Source organism: Myxine glutinosa, chromosome 10 (assembly GCF_964187855.1).
Source record: "Myxine glutinosa chromosome 10, kmMyxGlut1.1, whole genome shotgun sequence".
Classification (NCBI taxonomy): domain Eukaryota; kingdom Metazoa; phylum Chordata; class Myxini; order Myxiniformes; family Myxinidae; genus Myxine; species Myxine glutinosa.
The window spans coordinates 46,183,014-46,197,623 of NC_136270.1; the positions used below are offsets into that span (position 1 = coordinate 46,183,014).

General features: G+C 46.3%; 1 protein-coding gene across 1 annotated transcript in view; it reads right to left on the reverse strand.

The window, feature by feature from the left end:
- The window catches only part of LOC137434504 (fibrillin-2), a 360,988-nt gene that overhangs the window by 37,809 nt on the left and 308,569 nt on the right, over positions 1-14,610 (reverse strand). The window contains exons 58-60 of the mRNA XM_068127594.2: positions 9,116-9,238; positions 1,975-2,091; positions 1,651-1,779 (exon numbers count right to left, since the gene is read on the reverse strand). Of these exons, the coding sequence (XP_067983695.2) occupies positions 1,651-1,779; positions 1,975-2,091; positions 9,116-9,238 (369 nt within the window). The remainder of the gene's footprint in view (positions 1-1,650; positions 1,780-1,974; positions 2,092-9,115; positions 9,239-14,610) is intronic.

Consider the following 14,610-nt stretch of genomic DNA (forward strand, 5'->3'; position numbering starts at 1 on the left):
CGGTCCCTTAATGATCAATTATATTTGGGAAAAAATCAGTCTGTTGAAACATAAAGATACAGGTTTCTATTTTAAAAGTTGGTCTATTTTTCTGAATTGGATGAAGAAGATGTTTAATGTATGGTAACAGGAACCATTTAAGCTTTTAGAATAAAGCATGACGGACACGGAAGGAGCACAAAAACAACAACAACAACAACAACTCTGCCATAAAAGGTCCGGTTTTCGCGTGTTTCACTGTATTTTTCATCCTCTGAGATTTACAGATAGAAATGCCATGTGGTTGTGAAGTGCAACACGAAGTCTTTGATTAAACCCATCAGTGAAGCGATTGGGAGCCGGTATATATGCAGGATTGTGTCATTGGAAATGTCTATGTTGCACAACTGTACTTTCAAGATGCTTCAGCTGATGTGGGAGGCCCCTCTTTGTGGATGGCCCCCAGCGGCTGCTGGCTCCACGGGCACCTAACGGAGGCTCTGGTACTCACCAGGTCAATGTTATCCGCGGTAGTGCTCAATGTCTGGCTTCCGGTTGGTTTTTATTTAGGGTTATTGAGGCGTGATTTCCTGACTGGGTGTGTGTGCTGCATGTGTCATAAGGAACAGAGGAAAAATAACAGAGGCCATTACATACAGGGGATTTACCATTAATCCCTAGGTAATCAACATATCGCACCCCTTGTGATGGGAACGAAGATACGCTCTTCCACGACATACTGTCTCCCGTATCCCTACTTATGATAGATGAGGATTACTTCTTCTTCACGACAGTCGGAGCACACTAACTATGCAATTCTACCTGGATTAAGGTATTGCCTACCCCCCACAAACCTAACAATATTATGGTTAAGGTCCACATCCAGATCTGGCCTATCAGTGGGATACAAAACATGACCTGGTCACTTTTTTTCTTCTTGTTTTTTTAGGGTTAGGGTTAGGGTTAGGCGGATGTATGCCGTTAGGCATATAGTGTGTGTTAGGCGGATACACTTGGCGGATGTATGCCCTCTACCGAGTGCCGTTCTCATTTACACTGTCTCACATCTGGGAAGCAAGTTTCTGATCCAATAAAAGATGACCTGCTGAATTACTTTGAAAAGGGCCAAGCATGGTGTGATGAATTCCGAGAGGCCTCTTTTGCAGATCCAAATCGTTTTGAGAGGCCAATTCCCAGATTTAATGTGAAGAACTTTGTATCAGTTCCAGTGAGTGTCAAAGTTCAATTGAAGCTGAAGATAGAATAATTACAAGAACCCAGAGATCTCTTTGGTCGACTTTCGCTCATCAGTGCAATGGAGAAGATCTATCTGGAGAAGGTTCTTGAATCTCTCCTCATGCCAGAACCGTCACGCTTGGCACATACTGATATTAGTGTAAATAAAACGGACAAATCGAAGGTGACACACAAACCTGAGAGCTTGCTGGTTGATAGTGCTGCTCCAGAGAAGGTCAATGGACGTCATGCTGGCTGTCTATCAACATTATCGTTATACACGAGTAAGATGGACAACATCACACACATGACGACATGCATTAAAACAGGTGTCTAAACAAAAGATCAACATAAATATATGTTATTCTCATAAATAGTTTTGTCTCGATTGCGAACAAACATGAGAAAAATAAAACTGGTGAAAATGAGATCTACCTTCACAATTCAAACCAGAAGTGTCCAGGGCAAAGCCATGCTGGCATTCACATTCAAAACTTCCTGGTATGTTTTGGCAAACACCACGCAGGCCACAGGTTCTATGCTGGGCCGCACACTCGTTGTTGTCTGAAAGACACATCATAACCGGCCACACACATCACTGATGACACATCACATTTCATGATAATGCAGCAAATGCCTTTATAACAGGCAAACACAGCCTTGGGTAAGTGCAGACTACGGGTCTCCGCCACCACAGCCTTTCCTCCAATCACTGTCTGCGAGCCCGCCGTGTGTGGGTCGAGGATACGGGACTCTTACCTATGCAAGCTGTGTGATGTTGGCTGAATCCTGGGGGACATTTACAAGTGAATCCTCCAATGGTGTTAACACAAAGGAACTGACAGTTGTGTCGTTTGGTTGTGCATTCGTCCAGGTCTGCGAGAAAAAGGTAGGTAAAACGTACCAGAGATGATAACAATTGGCTTCAAAATAGGAAGAAATATATAAAGTGTATATGTATGTACAATATTTGGGGGGGGGAGGGGTGGTGGGAATATATATACACATATATGTGGCACGGCTTGCAGTGGGGGTGTGCAGCAGTTAGATGTGTCGTGTCGTGCCGTGGAGAAACCCCTCAAGTTCACGTGCAGATTCCACAGCAAGGTCTCCGGGCTTCTCCTACCTCATAGTCCTTTTTTGCCTCTGTCCCCACTCGCATCCAGGACACCACTAGCCACTCCACACTCAGCTGCTATTAGCCTGTTGCCGAGGTTGTGGGTGGAGCAACCCGCCCGACCTTTCATCCAGATGTAATGACGCACTTTCCAAGTCACGGTGACATTCCCACCTTTATTAGTGCTGATACCCAACTGACACGTTGCAGTTGGGTTAGCGGTTTATGTTAGAACATAAAAGACAGATTATGAAAAGATTAAATATAAAAAGGGTGTGACGGGTTAGCGGTTTTAGACACAAACGTGGGGGATGGAGATGACAGCTTTCTGGACATGTAACATGCAATATAGGAAATAACTATCACAAAATTATGCAAAGCTACCCCCGAGAAGGGTTTCCCGCAACAATATGTAAATATCCACAAAAACTCATACAGTGCTCTCCATAAGTATTGGAACAGTGAAGTCAAATTGCTATTATTTATACAGACTTGGCATTTAATATGGAATTTTTTTTTGTGGGGGTGAACTTACTTTTCAAGATAACTTAGAACCAAAAGTTCATTGGAATTATGTTGAAATTATTCCAGATTTTGTTAATGTGACCTTCAAAAGAAACAAAAACCACATTTGACATTTCGAAGCAAATAAATTGATCCTTGAAAGAGATGTAAAGTGATATCGAACTCAATTCACGGACAGTACTGTGTTAAACTTCTGTGCGTTTTCCAGAAGTATCTCTTTATTTTGCACATTAGCCAAAAATTTTTTTAAACAAAAACAAAAGTGAAATTACGACTGGGATTATGGACAGTAAAATTACAGTTCAGTCCTTCGTGTAACCCCCACGAGCATTCAGGAGAGCACGTACACGTTGAGGCATGCTGTTCACGAGATTTGCCAAGGTTTGGACAGGAATCGCTTGCCATGCAGTTACAATAGCCTGCTGCAATTCACGCACAGAGGCAGGCTGCTGGTCCAAGTTGTCGATTTGACGCGTTAATTCTGCCCACAAGTTCTCTATCGGATTCATATCCGGGGACATGGCAGCCACTCCATATGCTCTACACCACGGTCAGCAAGAAAGTGTTGGATCATGCGAGCACGATGAGGCCGTGCATTGTCATCTTGGAAGACAAAGTTTCCTCGAACGGCTGCACAAACAAACGGAAGCAATGTTTCTTCCAGAATAGCCCTGTGCTTGAACTGGTTCAGGTTTCCATTCAGAACAACCAGGTCAGTTTTGCCCCCTGCATGAAAAGCAGCCGAAACGGTCACCCCACCACCTCCAGCTTGGACTCTTGGCACTATACAATCTTTGTTGTAGGCTTCATGCACTTGTCTGCGCAATCAGACGCGGGCATATTGACGATAGACCAGAAATCTAGACTTGTCACTGAAGATAACGTGATTCCAGTGTCCTGGCTGCCATTGACAGTGCTCTCTGGCCCACTGCAATCGGCGCTGCCGGTGTTGTCTGGTCAGACGTGGCTTTCTCAGGGGACGCCTGGCACGATAGCCTGCTTGAACCAGTCGTTGGTTGACTAGCCTTCTGGATACAGGCACATTTGTCAGTTGCTGCCACTCAGCCCTAAGCCGATTAGCTGACTTGGTACGGCCATTGCGGACTAACCGGTGCAGCTGGCGATCATCCCTCCTTGTGGTTCTGCGGGGACGTCCTGACCTCGGAATTGGAGTAGGGACACCCATTTGAGCATTGAGCATTTCGGAGCTTCCTTCTTTTTCTGAGCATTTCGTTTCAGGATCTTTGACACCTGACCTAGAGTGATGCCATACTGCCGAGCAATAGCACGCTGTTTCATGCCGGAATTTCGTAAAGCCACCACTAAATGACAAACAGCATTGTCGAGTTGACGGACCATCTCCAGGGGAAGCGGCAATAACTTTTGTAGACGTGCAGCAGTTGTTTTCCACTAATACAAAATGCAACAACCCTTATATACCCGATTGTGAAGCCAATCGTCAAATGTACCTGTCTGTACATTTTGTCACACCACCTGTGATATAATCCTGTTATTGACTTCTTGCTGCGATAGACAATCAGTGACATGGTTCTTTTAACAAAGAAATCACCGAAGCTTAAAAGAAACTCACCAGATTGATATACCGAGTTCAGAAAGTAAACCCAAGTCAAGAAAAAAAAAATATTCCATATTAAATGCCAAGTCTGTATATACTCAAGAAATTTGGGTTTGTGATGAAAAGATGAATATGAGGAAAAAGTACAGAAGGTCAGATTTTATTTAATGGTATTTCTATGGATATGGTATGTTTTACCATCATAGAGCAATAACACTTTTTATGTTTAATCCCTCCGTTTTAGGTAAGCATCCCACATGATGTTATTAAACAGTTCGACTGGGGCTCGAACTCAAGACCTTAAGAACTTACACCAGTCACCTTTACGTTGAGGCCAACACCAGGCCTTGCATTTTCAGAGGCTTTCTAGTTTATATTTGTATCAATTTTGGAAGTCGCTTTAGTTTATTTGTCTAATCTTCTGTCACATCATTTTTTGTCTATTATTTTCACTTTACCGGCTAACCCCGGCTCTAGCAGGGAAAATGGCCTTAAAATGCATGTTGTTGTGTTGTTGTGTATTTTCACTTTACCCCCAGTCACACTCTCCTTGACCTTCGACCTCTGAACCCTAACCTCATCCCGCGTGCTTCCTGACCCCCACTCTGACCCACTCCCTCCTCATATCAACCCTCGCTCCTATTCTTTCCCTCCTTTGTTCCTACATGAGTACAACTATCTATAAAATCATACATTATAAATTGCTCACATGTGTGTGGTTATTTTACAGAATCAATCACAGATGCCATTGTGGGATGAAACTAGGAAGTGTTCCCTCGGTTCTGCATTAATTATTTCAGTTGGCATGTTAAGATATCCGACAAGTTTGAATTTTGTGCCATTCTACTCAACTTATGGAGCCGTGTTCATTCGCTGAAGAGATTTTCCATTTGGCCATACATGGCCGACCATTCAATGTTTAGGAATCTTTAACCAGGGACAAAACTCCATGGACACCATTAGAATTATAAAAAATCCATTCTAAGTTCAAAATAGGACACATGGATGGGCCCATGGCAAGGCCTCCAGGAATAGTCCAGTAGCAAGCTGGTAAAAGCTGGAAACAAGGACAAAAGATCGACACCCTAGAAACCAGGCCTGACCCTGCTCAGCACCGATAAATCGGACTTGAGAGCGTGAATATGCTTTTTGGTTTGCGCTAAAGAATGGACAGGTAGACTGAGCTAGGTTGAGCAGAGAGACACAGGAGGATGCAGATGACGAGAGCAACCCTGGGTGAGAAGACAAGTTGCAGCAACTTGAAGTAGTGGAGTGGATATGACTTTTTTTTCCAGGCAAGGCTGCTACCAGGAGCGGTCTCCTAGCTGGGAATCTGCTACTGTTTTGGCAACAGACCTGTTCTCCCACGCGCGTTTGCTAGCACCAGCATTTTGATCGATTGCGCTGGAGAAACTGTGAGCTTTGCCCATCCCCTCAACCCTCAACCTCATCCATGCCTGTCTGGTATTCAGTCGGCATCAGCAACCTGCATGTCTGGTATGACCATGGGCGAAGAAAAAGAAGGAAGCTCCAAAAGTCCATTTACATCCTCTTTTTGTGTCCACACGTCCTTTGTGTTGTCTTTCATTTGGAAACCCTTGACATGCCATAGACACACAAACATGCATCCAAAATGTCGTCAGTGCAGTGTTACAGAAAAACATGAGGCAAAATTTTGAGCCCCATGATGTGACCATCCATGTTCATGGCCTGTGACCAGGCACATGCGTCATTTTTCCCCATCTTGATCTGGACCCGATACAACTCGAAATCGTGTCAAACAAAATCGTGTCAAAGTTATAAAAAATCGTAACATATTGTAAATTTTTTCAGATTTCACTCCAGATTTGAAGATTAATTTAGTCTACAGCATCCAATCCTCATATCCGAATCCAGATTTTGATGACAACATGACATGCTTCAATTATGTAATGGTTATAAATTAATAAATTCAAATTAAAAAAACTAACCCCAGAATGAGAATCACAGCCACGCTTAAATAAATGAATATATACACTGACTAAATGACTAAATAAATAAAAATCGCAAGATACGGTAAAGTTTGTCAGATTTCACTCCAGATTTGGACATTTATTTAGTCGACAGCATCCAATCCTCATATCCGAATCCAGATTTTGATGATATGCTTCAATTATGTAAGTTGTCTACAGCAAGGTGTAGTGGTTACCTTATTCACATGTTGCGGTTACCTTATTCACTTGTCGCGGTTAACTTATCCGCATGTGACGGTTACCATTACGATGGGTTTGGTCTAACCCACGCACACGGGCGTTTGGTTGTGTCGTCGTGACGCACGCGCGGCTGTTGGAGCCACGCCCTCCGAAGAGGGTTCTTGGTTTTATATAAGCCGTTACGACTTCCGTTCGCTGGCAGTTGCTGGAGATTTCTGTACAATAAACAACCTTTTGTACCCAACGAAATGGCCTCTTCTTGTCGTCTTCGGCAACCGCTAAACTGGTGACCCCGTTGCCCCCGAACGTATTCGGGAGCCAAATGAACATGGCAGGATTGCGACCGCAATTTCTTCCACAAGACCTAAACTCGAACTGCCGGAGTTTTAGCAACGATGAGCGGCCATGTGGTTCGCGCATCGCGCTCGGTTCCTCCTCTACGACTAGAGGGGCGAACCAGCTCCGGGACCCTCCGAAGGAACGCCGTTACAGGGCGTTGGCGGCACGGCTACTTCGTCGCCTTCGCACACTCAGGCCGAGTACTGCTGCTCGTCGCCTCCGCGCACACAGGCCGGGCACGGCTACTTCGTCGCCTTCGCGCACACAGGCCGAGCACCGCTGCTCGTCGCCTCCGCGCACACAGGCCGAGTACTGCTGCTCGTCGCCTTCGCGCACACAGGCCGAGTACTGCTACTTCGTCGCCTCCGCGCACACAGGCCGAGTACTGCTGCTCGCCACTCCTACTACTGCTCCTACGGCGGATCCCGAGGCTGATGCTCCTGCAACTACAACTGCTACCGCTGCTCATCTCTTGCGCACGCACGGCTGCTTCGTTACCTTCGCGTGCACTGCTGCTCGCCACTCCCGCAATTCCTACTGCTGCAACTACAATGGCTACCGCTGCTCAGCACCCGCGGCCCGGCTCTGTTCCACCCGCGGCCCGGCTCTGTTCCACCCGCGGCCCGGCTCTGTTCCACCCGCGGCCCGGCTCTGTTCCACCCGCGGCCCGGCTCTGTTCCACCCACGGCCCGGCTCTGTTCCACCCGCGGCCCGGCTCTGTTCCACCCGCGGCCCGGCTCTGTTCCACCCGCGGCCCGGCTCTGTTCCACCCGCGGCCCAGCTCTGTTCCACCCACGGCCCGGCTCTGTTCCACCCACGGCCCGGCTCTGTTCCACCCGCGAACTACGTACACGCCCGTGGCGTGCCTTCTGGGGGGGCGCATGTAGTGGTTACCTTATTCACATGTCGCGGTTACCTTATTCACTTGTCGCGGTTAACCTATCCGCATGTGACGGTTACCATTACGATGGGTTTGGTCTAACCCACGCACACGGGCGTTTGGTTGTGTCGTCGTGACGCACGCGCGGCTGTTGGAGCCACGCCCTCCGAAGAGGGTTCTTGGTTTTATATAAGCCGTTACGACTTCCGTTCGCTGGCAGTTGCTGGAGATTTCTGTACAATAAACAACCTTTTGTACCCAACGAAATGGCCTCTTCTTGTTGTCTTCGGCAACCGCTAAATCCTCATATCCGAATCCAGATTTTGATGATATGCTTCAATTATGTAAGTTGTCTACAGCAAGGCACGTTTGAAGGAAATTTATAATTGAAGAGTGAAAAAGCAGAAAAGATGATAGATTGTGTGGTTGATGCTCCTGGAAACTTTGTTATAATCCGTCCCACCATCAGGTTTGTTTTCATCGATTTGATAAAAATGCAGATCTGGGACTTCCGGGTTGTTTACACGTTCGGAGACGGTGAACCTTATCTTTCTACGTGAATTTTGTGGCTCACCCTTATTGTTACCTGCCTCTGAACCGGTCACAGGTGCTCATGATAATGTCAACTTCAGGGGTAACAATGAATGCAGGAATGAATATAACGACTGGTAAATTAAAGAAGAGCAGATTTCCCACATTTACACTAAATATCAGTACACTGGAATTACCATGCATAAATAATATCCTTAATTTGATTAACTCTAATCAATTAATTTGATTAATTAACTTAATTAAATTCTCACGTGAGCTTCGGTGCTACTGGAACAGGTACAGGGGCAGGATTGTGCCAGGGGGCTCAGGTAAGTGGTAGTGGTCATGCTCATCACAATAGTGGTTGTGTTTATGATGGAGAAAAGAAGAACAACTCCAAGATTTAACAGTAATCAGAACAGGAATTGTTTGAACGTGCAGAATAAGCATTATCGCAGTGCGTGATATTCAAATAAAAAACACACGTATAAACTACTGTATTTGCAAGGCCTGTCAGTCTTGTACACTCTCGCTTAATCATACAATGAGACACGTAGTGGGTGAGGGTTAACCACATGATGCATCACATATTAATTTAACTGCATGTTCACCATCATCGGCGTAAAGGCCAAAGGAGTGTGCGGACGGACAGACTAACAGACAATATGGCCGCCACCAGCATGTTGTCAGCAAAAAATAATGTTTGACACCAGGTAAACTACACCTGACCACCGACTCACCTCGGCAGGTCTTTCCGTCTTCTTGCATAATGTAGCCACGAGGACAGGCACAGTGATAACTCCCCTCCGTGTTCTCGCAGATGAAGTTGCAAGGCTTTGGAGACTGGGCACACTCATCCAGATCTACGCAGACAAAAGGTATGGTGTATACGCAACAGCCCCAAAAATCCACACAAAGGGTACAGCATGTACTCAACAGCCCCAAAACTCCACACAAACAAAGGGAACGGTGTGTACTCACCAGCCCCAAAACTCCACACAGACAAAGGGTACGGTGTGTACTCACCAGCCCCAAAAATCCACACAAACAAAAGGAACGGTGTGTACTCAACAGCCCCAAAACTCCACACAGACAAAGGGAACGGTGTGTACTCACCAGCCCCAAAACTCCACACAGACAAAAGGAACGGTGTGTACTCAACAGCCCCAAAAATCCACACAAACAAAAGGAACGGTGTGTACTCACCAGCCCCAAAAATCCACACAAACAAAGGGAACGGTGTGTACTCAACAGCCCCAAAAATCAACACAAACAAAAGGAACGGTGTGTACTCACCAGCCCCAAAACTCCACACAGACAAAGGGTACGGTGTGTACTCACCAGCCCCAAAACTCCACACAGACAAAAGGAACGGTGTGTACTCACCAGCCCCAAAAATCCACACAAACAAAGGGAACGGTGTGTACTCACCAGCCCCAAAAATCCACACAAACAAAGGGAACGGTGTGTACTCACCAGCCCCAAAAATCCACACAAAGGGAACGGTGTGTACTCACCAGCCCCAAAAATCCACACAAACAAAGGGAACGGTGTGTACTCACCAGCCCCAAAAATCCACACAAACAAAGGGAACGGTGTGTACTCACCAGCCCCAAAAATCCACACAAAGGGAACGGTGTGTACTCACCAGCCCCAAAAATCCACACAGACAAAGGGTACGGTGTGTACTCACCAGCCCCAAAAATCCACACAAACAAAGGGAATGGTGTGTACTCACCAGCCCCAAAAATCCACACAAAGGGAACGGTGTGTACTCACCAGCCCCAAAAATCCACACAGACAAAGGGAACGGTGTGTACTCACCAGCCCCAAAAATCCACACAGACAAAGGGTACGGTGTGTACTCACCAGCCCCAAAAATCCACACAAACAAAGGGAACGGTGTGTACTCACCAGCCCCAAAAATCCACACAAAGGGAACGGTGTGTACTCACCAGCCCCAAAAATCCACACAGACAAAGGGTACGGTGTGTACTCACCAGCCCCAAAAATCCACACAGACAAAGGGTACGGTGTGTACTCAACAGCCCCAAACATCCACACAGACAAAGGGAACGGTGTGTACTCAACAGCCCCAAAAATCCACACAAAGGGTACAGCATGTACTCACCAGCCTGAAAAATCCACACAGACAAAGGGTACGGTGTGTACTCAACAGCCCCAAACATCCACACAGACAAAGGGAACGGTGTGTACTCAACAGCCCCAAAAATCCACACAAAGGGTACAGCATGTACTCACCAGCCCCAAAAATCCACACAAAGGGAACGGTGTGTACTCACCAGCCCCAAAAATCCACACAGACAAAGGGTACGGTGTGTACTCACCAGCCCCAAAAATCCACACAGACAAAGGGAACGGTGTGTACTCACCAGCCCCAAAAATCCACACAAAGGGAACGTTGTGTACTCACCAGCCCCAAACATCCACACAAAGGGTACAGCATGTACTCACCAGCCCCAAATATGCCACTCATTTCTGTGACTCCAGTAAAACCATACTAAAGGAAGTTGTCATCTTATCATTTTGCCATAATAAATCTTATTATAACTGTGATTGCCAAAATCATAATCATCAAGATTGAAATCAGTTCCATTTCAATCTCGGTGATTCCGAACATAAACCACGTCAGATTGTTTCTTCACCCCAATGTGGACGGTTTTATTACACTTGGATATTTTCTATAGATCCGCTCGGATGCGAGTCGATTCAAACTGGGGAAGAAAACGTCCGGCGAACATCAAACCGATTCAATTTGCTGGTTGTTGCAATCTTCATTGTGTTTTTCATGAGAACGATATCATTGCTAAAGGATTACAAGTGGGAAAAAAAACTATGTAGGGATTTTATCCTCAAAAAACAACCGAATAAGGGAGGAAGGAATGACAACCACAATCCTTTTACGGATTGCCACCACAACATATTTTATCATTTTTGTCATAGTTGGGAATAGTAATAATTGCATGGAGATGTCTACGTCAGAGGTAGTTGTAGATTTGTAGTGTGGGTTGGTGTAATTAGTCTGTCTCACACCAGCAGGAGACAGGGTTTTGTTATCACTTCTGTATGTTTGTGTTTTTGTGTGTGTTTGTGTATGGGTGTTTGTGTGTTTGTGTGTGTGTTTGTGTGTGTGTTTGTGTGTTTGTGGGTGTTTGTGTGTTTGTGGGTGTTTGTGTGTTTTTTTGTTTGTTTGTTTTTTGGGTTTTTTTGTATACTGAATCGAGGCTCGTGAAAGAGCTAACATTTATTTCACAAACAAATCAACCAGACAAACAAAATATATAAAAAGAGGGAGTGGTAGACAAGATGGGGAGATAAGGGGAAGCACACAAACACAACATTTGAGAGCAGGGAGATGTGTGGGAGGGAGAGGGCTTGGGGGGAGGAGGCGTGGGAAGGGGGGGGGGGAGAAGTATAAAACACAAGGACACCAAGGACTTCCAGGACAGAAGTTGGTATTTCAAAAAAGTGGATTTGGGGTGAAATTAGCGTGGGTAGAAAAGGCGGGAGAAAAGAGGATTGAAAGAGTGAAGGTGAGCAGAGAGTCTTGATTTTGGCAGTTTTACCATAAGAGGGTTGCAGGCAGATCTTGTGCGACCTGTAGGAATATTTGGGGGACAGAGCCCAGAGAGAGCTGGGGGGGGGGGGGGGCAAGGCCAGAGAGGAGTCGGTACAAGACGGAAAGACCACCAACCTGCCTGCGGTGAGTGAGTGAAAGGCCCTTGAAGTTAGCTTCATCGCGGGAGATTCCAACGATTCTGAACGCTTAGGTTTCAACAGCGTGAAGACGAGCTAGGTGCACCAGCAGGAGCACCAGCCCAGAGGGGAGAGCAGTATTCCATTGAGCTGCGGATGAAAGCCTTGTATGTGGTGAGGAGCTCAGGTGTACCAAGGAAGGACTTCGCACGACGGAGGATGCCCAGTCGGCGACTGGCTTTGGAGGCCAGATTTGAAATGTAGTTTTCCCAGGAAAGATCATGGCAGATAGTGATACCCAAAAGCTTGAGTGACAGAACTTCTTGGAGAGGATTATTCAGAAAGTGGATGGGAGGGTTGTCCAGTCGGTCTTTTCGGAGAGACATTGTAAGAGTGTGAGATTTGTCAGGATTGAAAGACATGTTCCACTTGTTTGCCCAGTCTGTGATTTTGTCCAGGTCTGTAGAGAGTGAGGAGGCTGCAGACTGCCGATCTGAGGGATGAGGAATGGAGCGACAGGGAGTACAGTCATCAGCAAAGAGATAGAGAGAATTTTCAAGAGAGTCAGAGAGATCATTGATGAAGACCAGAAAAAGCACAGGGCCCAGAACACTGCCTTGGGGAACTCCAGCCTGAACAGGAAGAGGAGATGAGAGAAACCCATTCAGGGCCACACGTTGACTATGACTAGAGAGGAAGTCTGCCAGCCATGCGTGGAGATTTCCATGGATACCAAAGGAGGAGAGTTTGGTGAGCAGAGCTGGGTGCCAGACCGTATCGAAGGCACGTGATATGTCAAGGGAGCCTGCTCTAATTTCCTGTTTGGCATTGAGGACCTCCATCCATTGTTGAGAAAGCAGAAGCAGCATGTCCAGAGTAGAGTGACCAGGTCTGAAACCAAATTGATGATCAGAGATCAAGCCATTGGAAAAGAGGAAAGATTTCATATCTGAAGCAATGATAGATTCCATGACTTTGCTGGTAATTGGGAGAAGGCTGATTGGTCTGTAGTTGCTAGGATCTGTTTTTGCACCTTTTTTGTGCAAAGCGTGATGTTGGCAGATTTCCAAGCAGATGGCAAATGACCTTGAGCAAAAGAGAGGGTGAAGAGAACAGAGAGAGGGAGTGAAAGAGCGGCATAACAGGATTTCTGGACCCGTGGGCTGATGCCGTCAGGTCAAGTTGCAGAATCAGAGTCGAGGGTTGACAGAAACTTTTCCACCTTGTCAGGAGGAAAGGACACAGAGTCCAGGAGCAGCTGGGTACGACTGGGTACGGTGGGTACAGAGAGGGATGGGTTTGGGACACAAGATTTAGAGGCAAACGCAGAGTTGAGGCATTCAGCTTTTTCACGTGCGGAGTCAGCCGTGTAGCCGTTTGAGGTGAGGGAGGGGATGGAGGGGGAACAAACACCAGAAACAGATTTGACCAGACGCCACCAGGATTTGGAGGATGGAGACAGATAAGAGAGTTCGGTCTTGAGAACGGAGAGATATTGTTTCCTGGCTCTCCTGAGGGTGGACACACACTTGTTTCGGGCTTTGTGAAAGGAAATGAGATTTCCTTCCATTGGATTTGCTTTCCAGGAGACGAAAGCAAGTTGTTTCTGGGCAACAGCCTCACCACAAGATTCCGTGTACCATGGACGGGAGGAAGGGTATGACAACTGAAGACGATATGGGATAAATCTGTGCACGAGAGAGCAATTTACTTTGGAAGAATTCTCAGAATGAGTTGATGTCAGAGGCGGTAGAGATGGGAGACCAGTCCAGATGATTGTGGCTGCTTGAAGATCGTGCCAGTTGGCCTGAGTGAAATGCCAGACTCGTCGACGCTGAGGAGGCTCTCTGAGAATGGTCAGAGAGATGTCCACTTTAACCAGCACATGATCAGATGAGCCGATTGGAGAAGAAGAGCAGCAGACATTTTCAGGGAAGTTAGTCATAACCAAGTCCAGAAGAGAAGATGCTCCGTTGACTGAGATCCGGGTCGGGAAATTGACAGATTGTGTCAGTCCCAGTGAGTGAGTGTTTGTGTGTGTGTTTGTGTATGTTTGTGTGTGTGTTTGTTTGCTTGCGTGTGGTTGTGTGTGTGTGTGTGTGTTTGCTTGTGTGTTTGTGTGTGTGTTTGTTTGCTTGTGTGTGTGTGTGTGTGTGTGTGTTTGTGTTTGCTTGTGTGTGTTGTGTCTGTGTTTGTGTGTGTTTGTTTGCTTGTGTGTGTTTGTGTGTGTGTTTGTGTTTATGTTTGTTTGTTTGCTTGTGTGTGTTTGTGTGGGTGTGGGTGATTGTGTGTTTGTATTTGTGTGTGTGTGTGTGTGTGTGTGTGTGTGTGTGTGTGTTTGTTTGTGTGTGTTTGTGTCTGTGTTTGTGTGTGTTTGTTTGCTTGTGTGTGTTTGTGTGTGTGTTTGTGTTTGTGTTTGTTTGTTTGCTTGTGTGTGTTTGTGTGGGTGCGTGTGTTTGTGTGGGTGTGTGTGTTTGTGTGTGTGTGTTTTTTTTTTGTGTGTGTGTGCATGTATGTG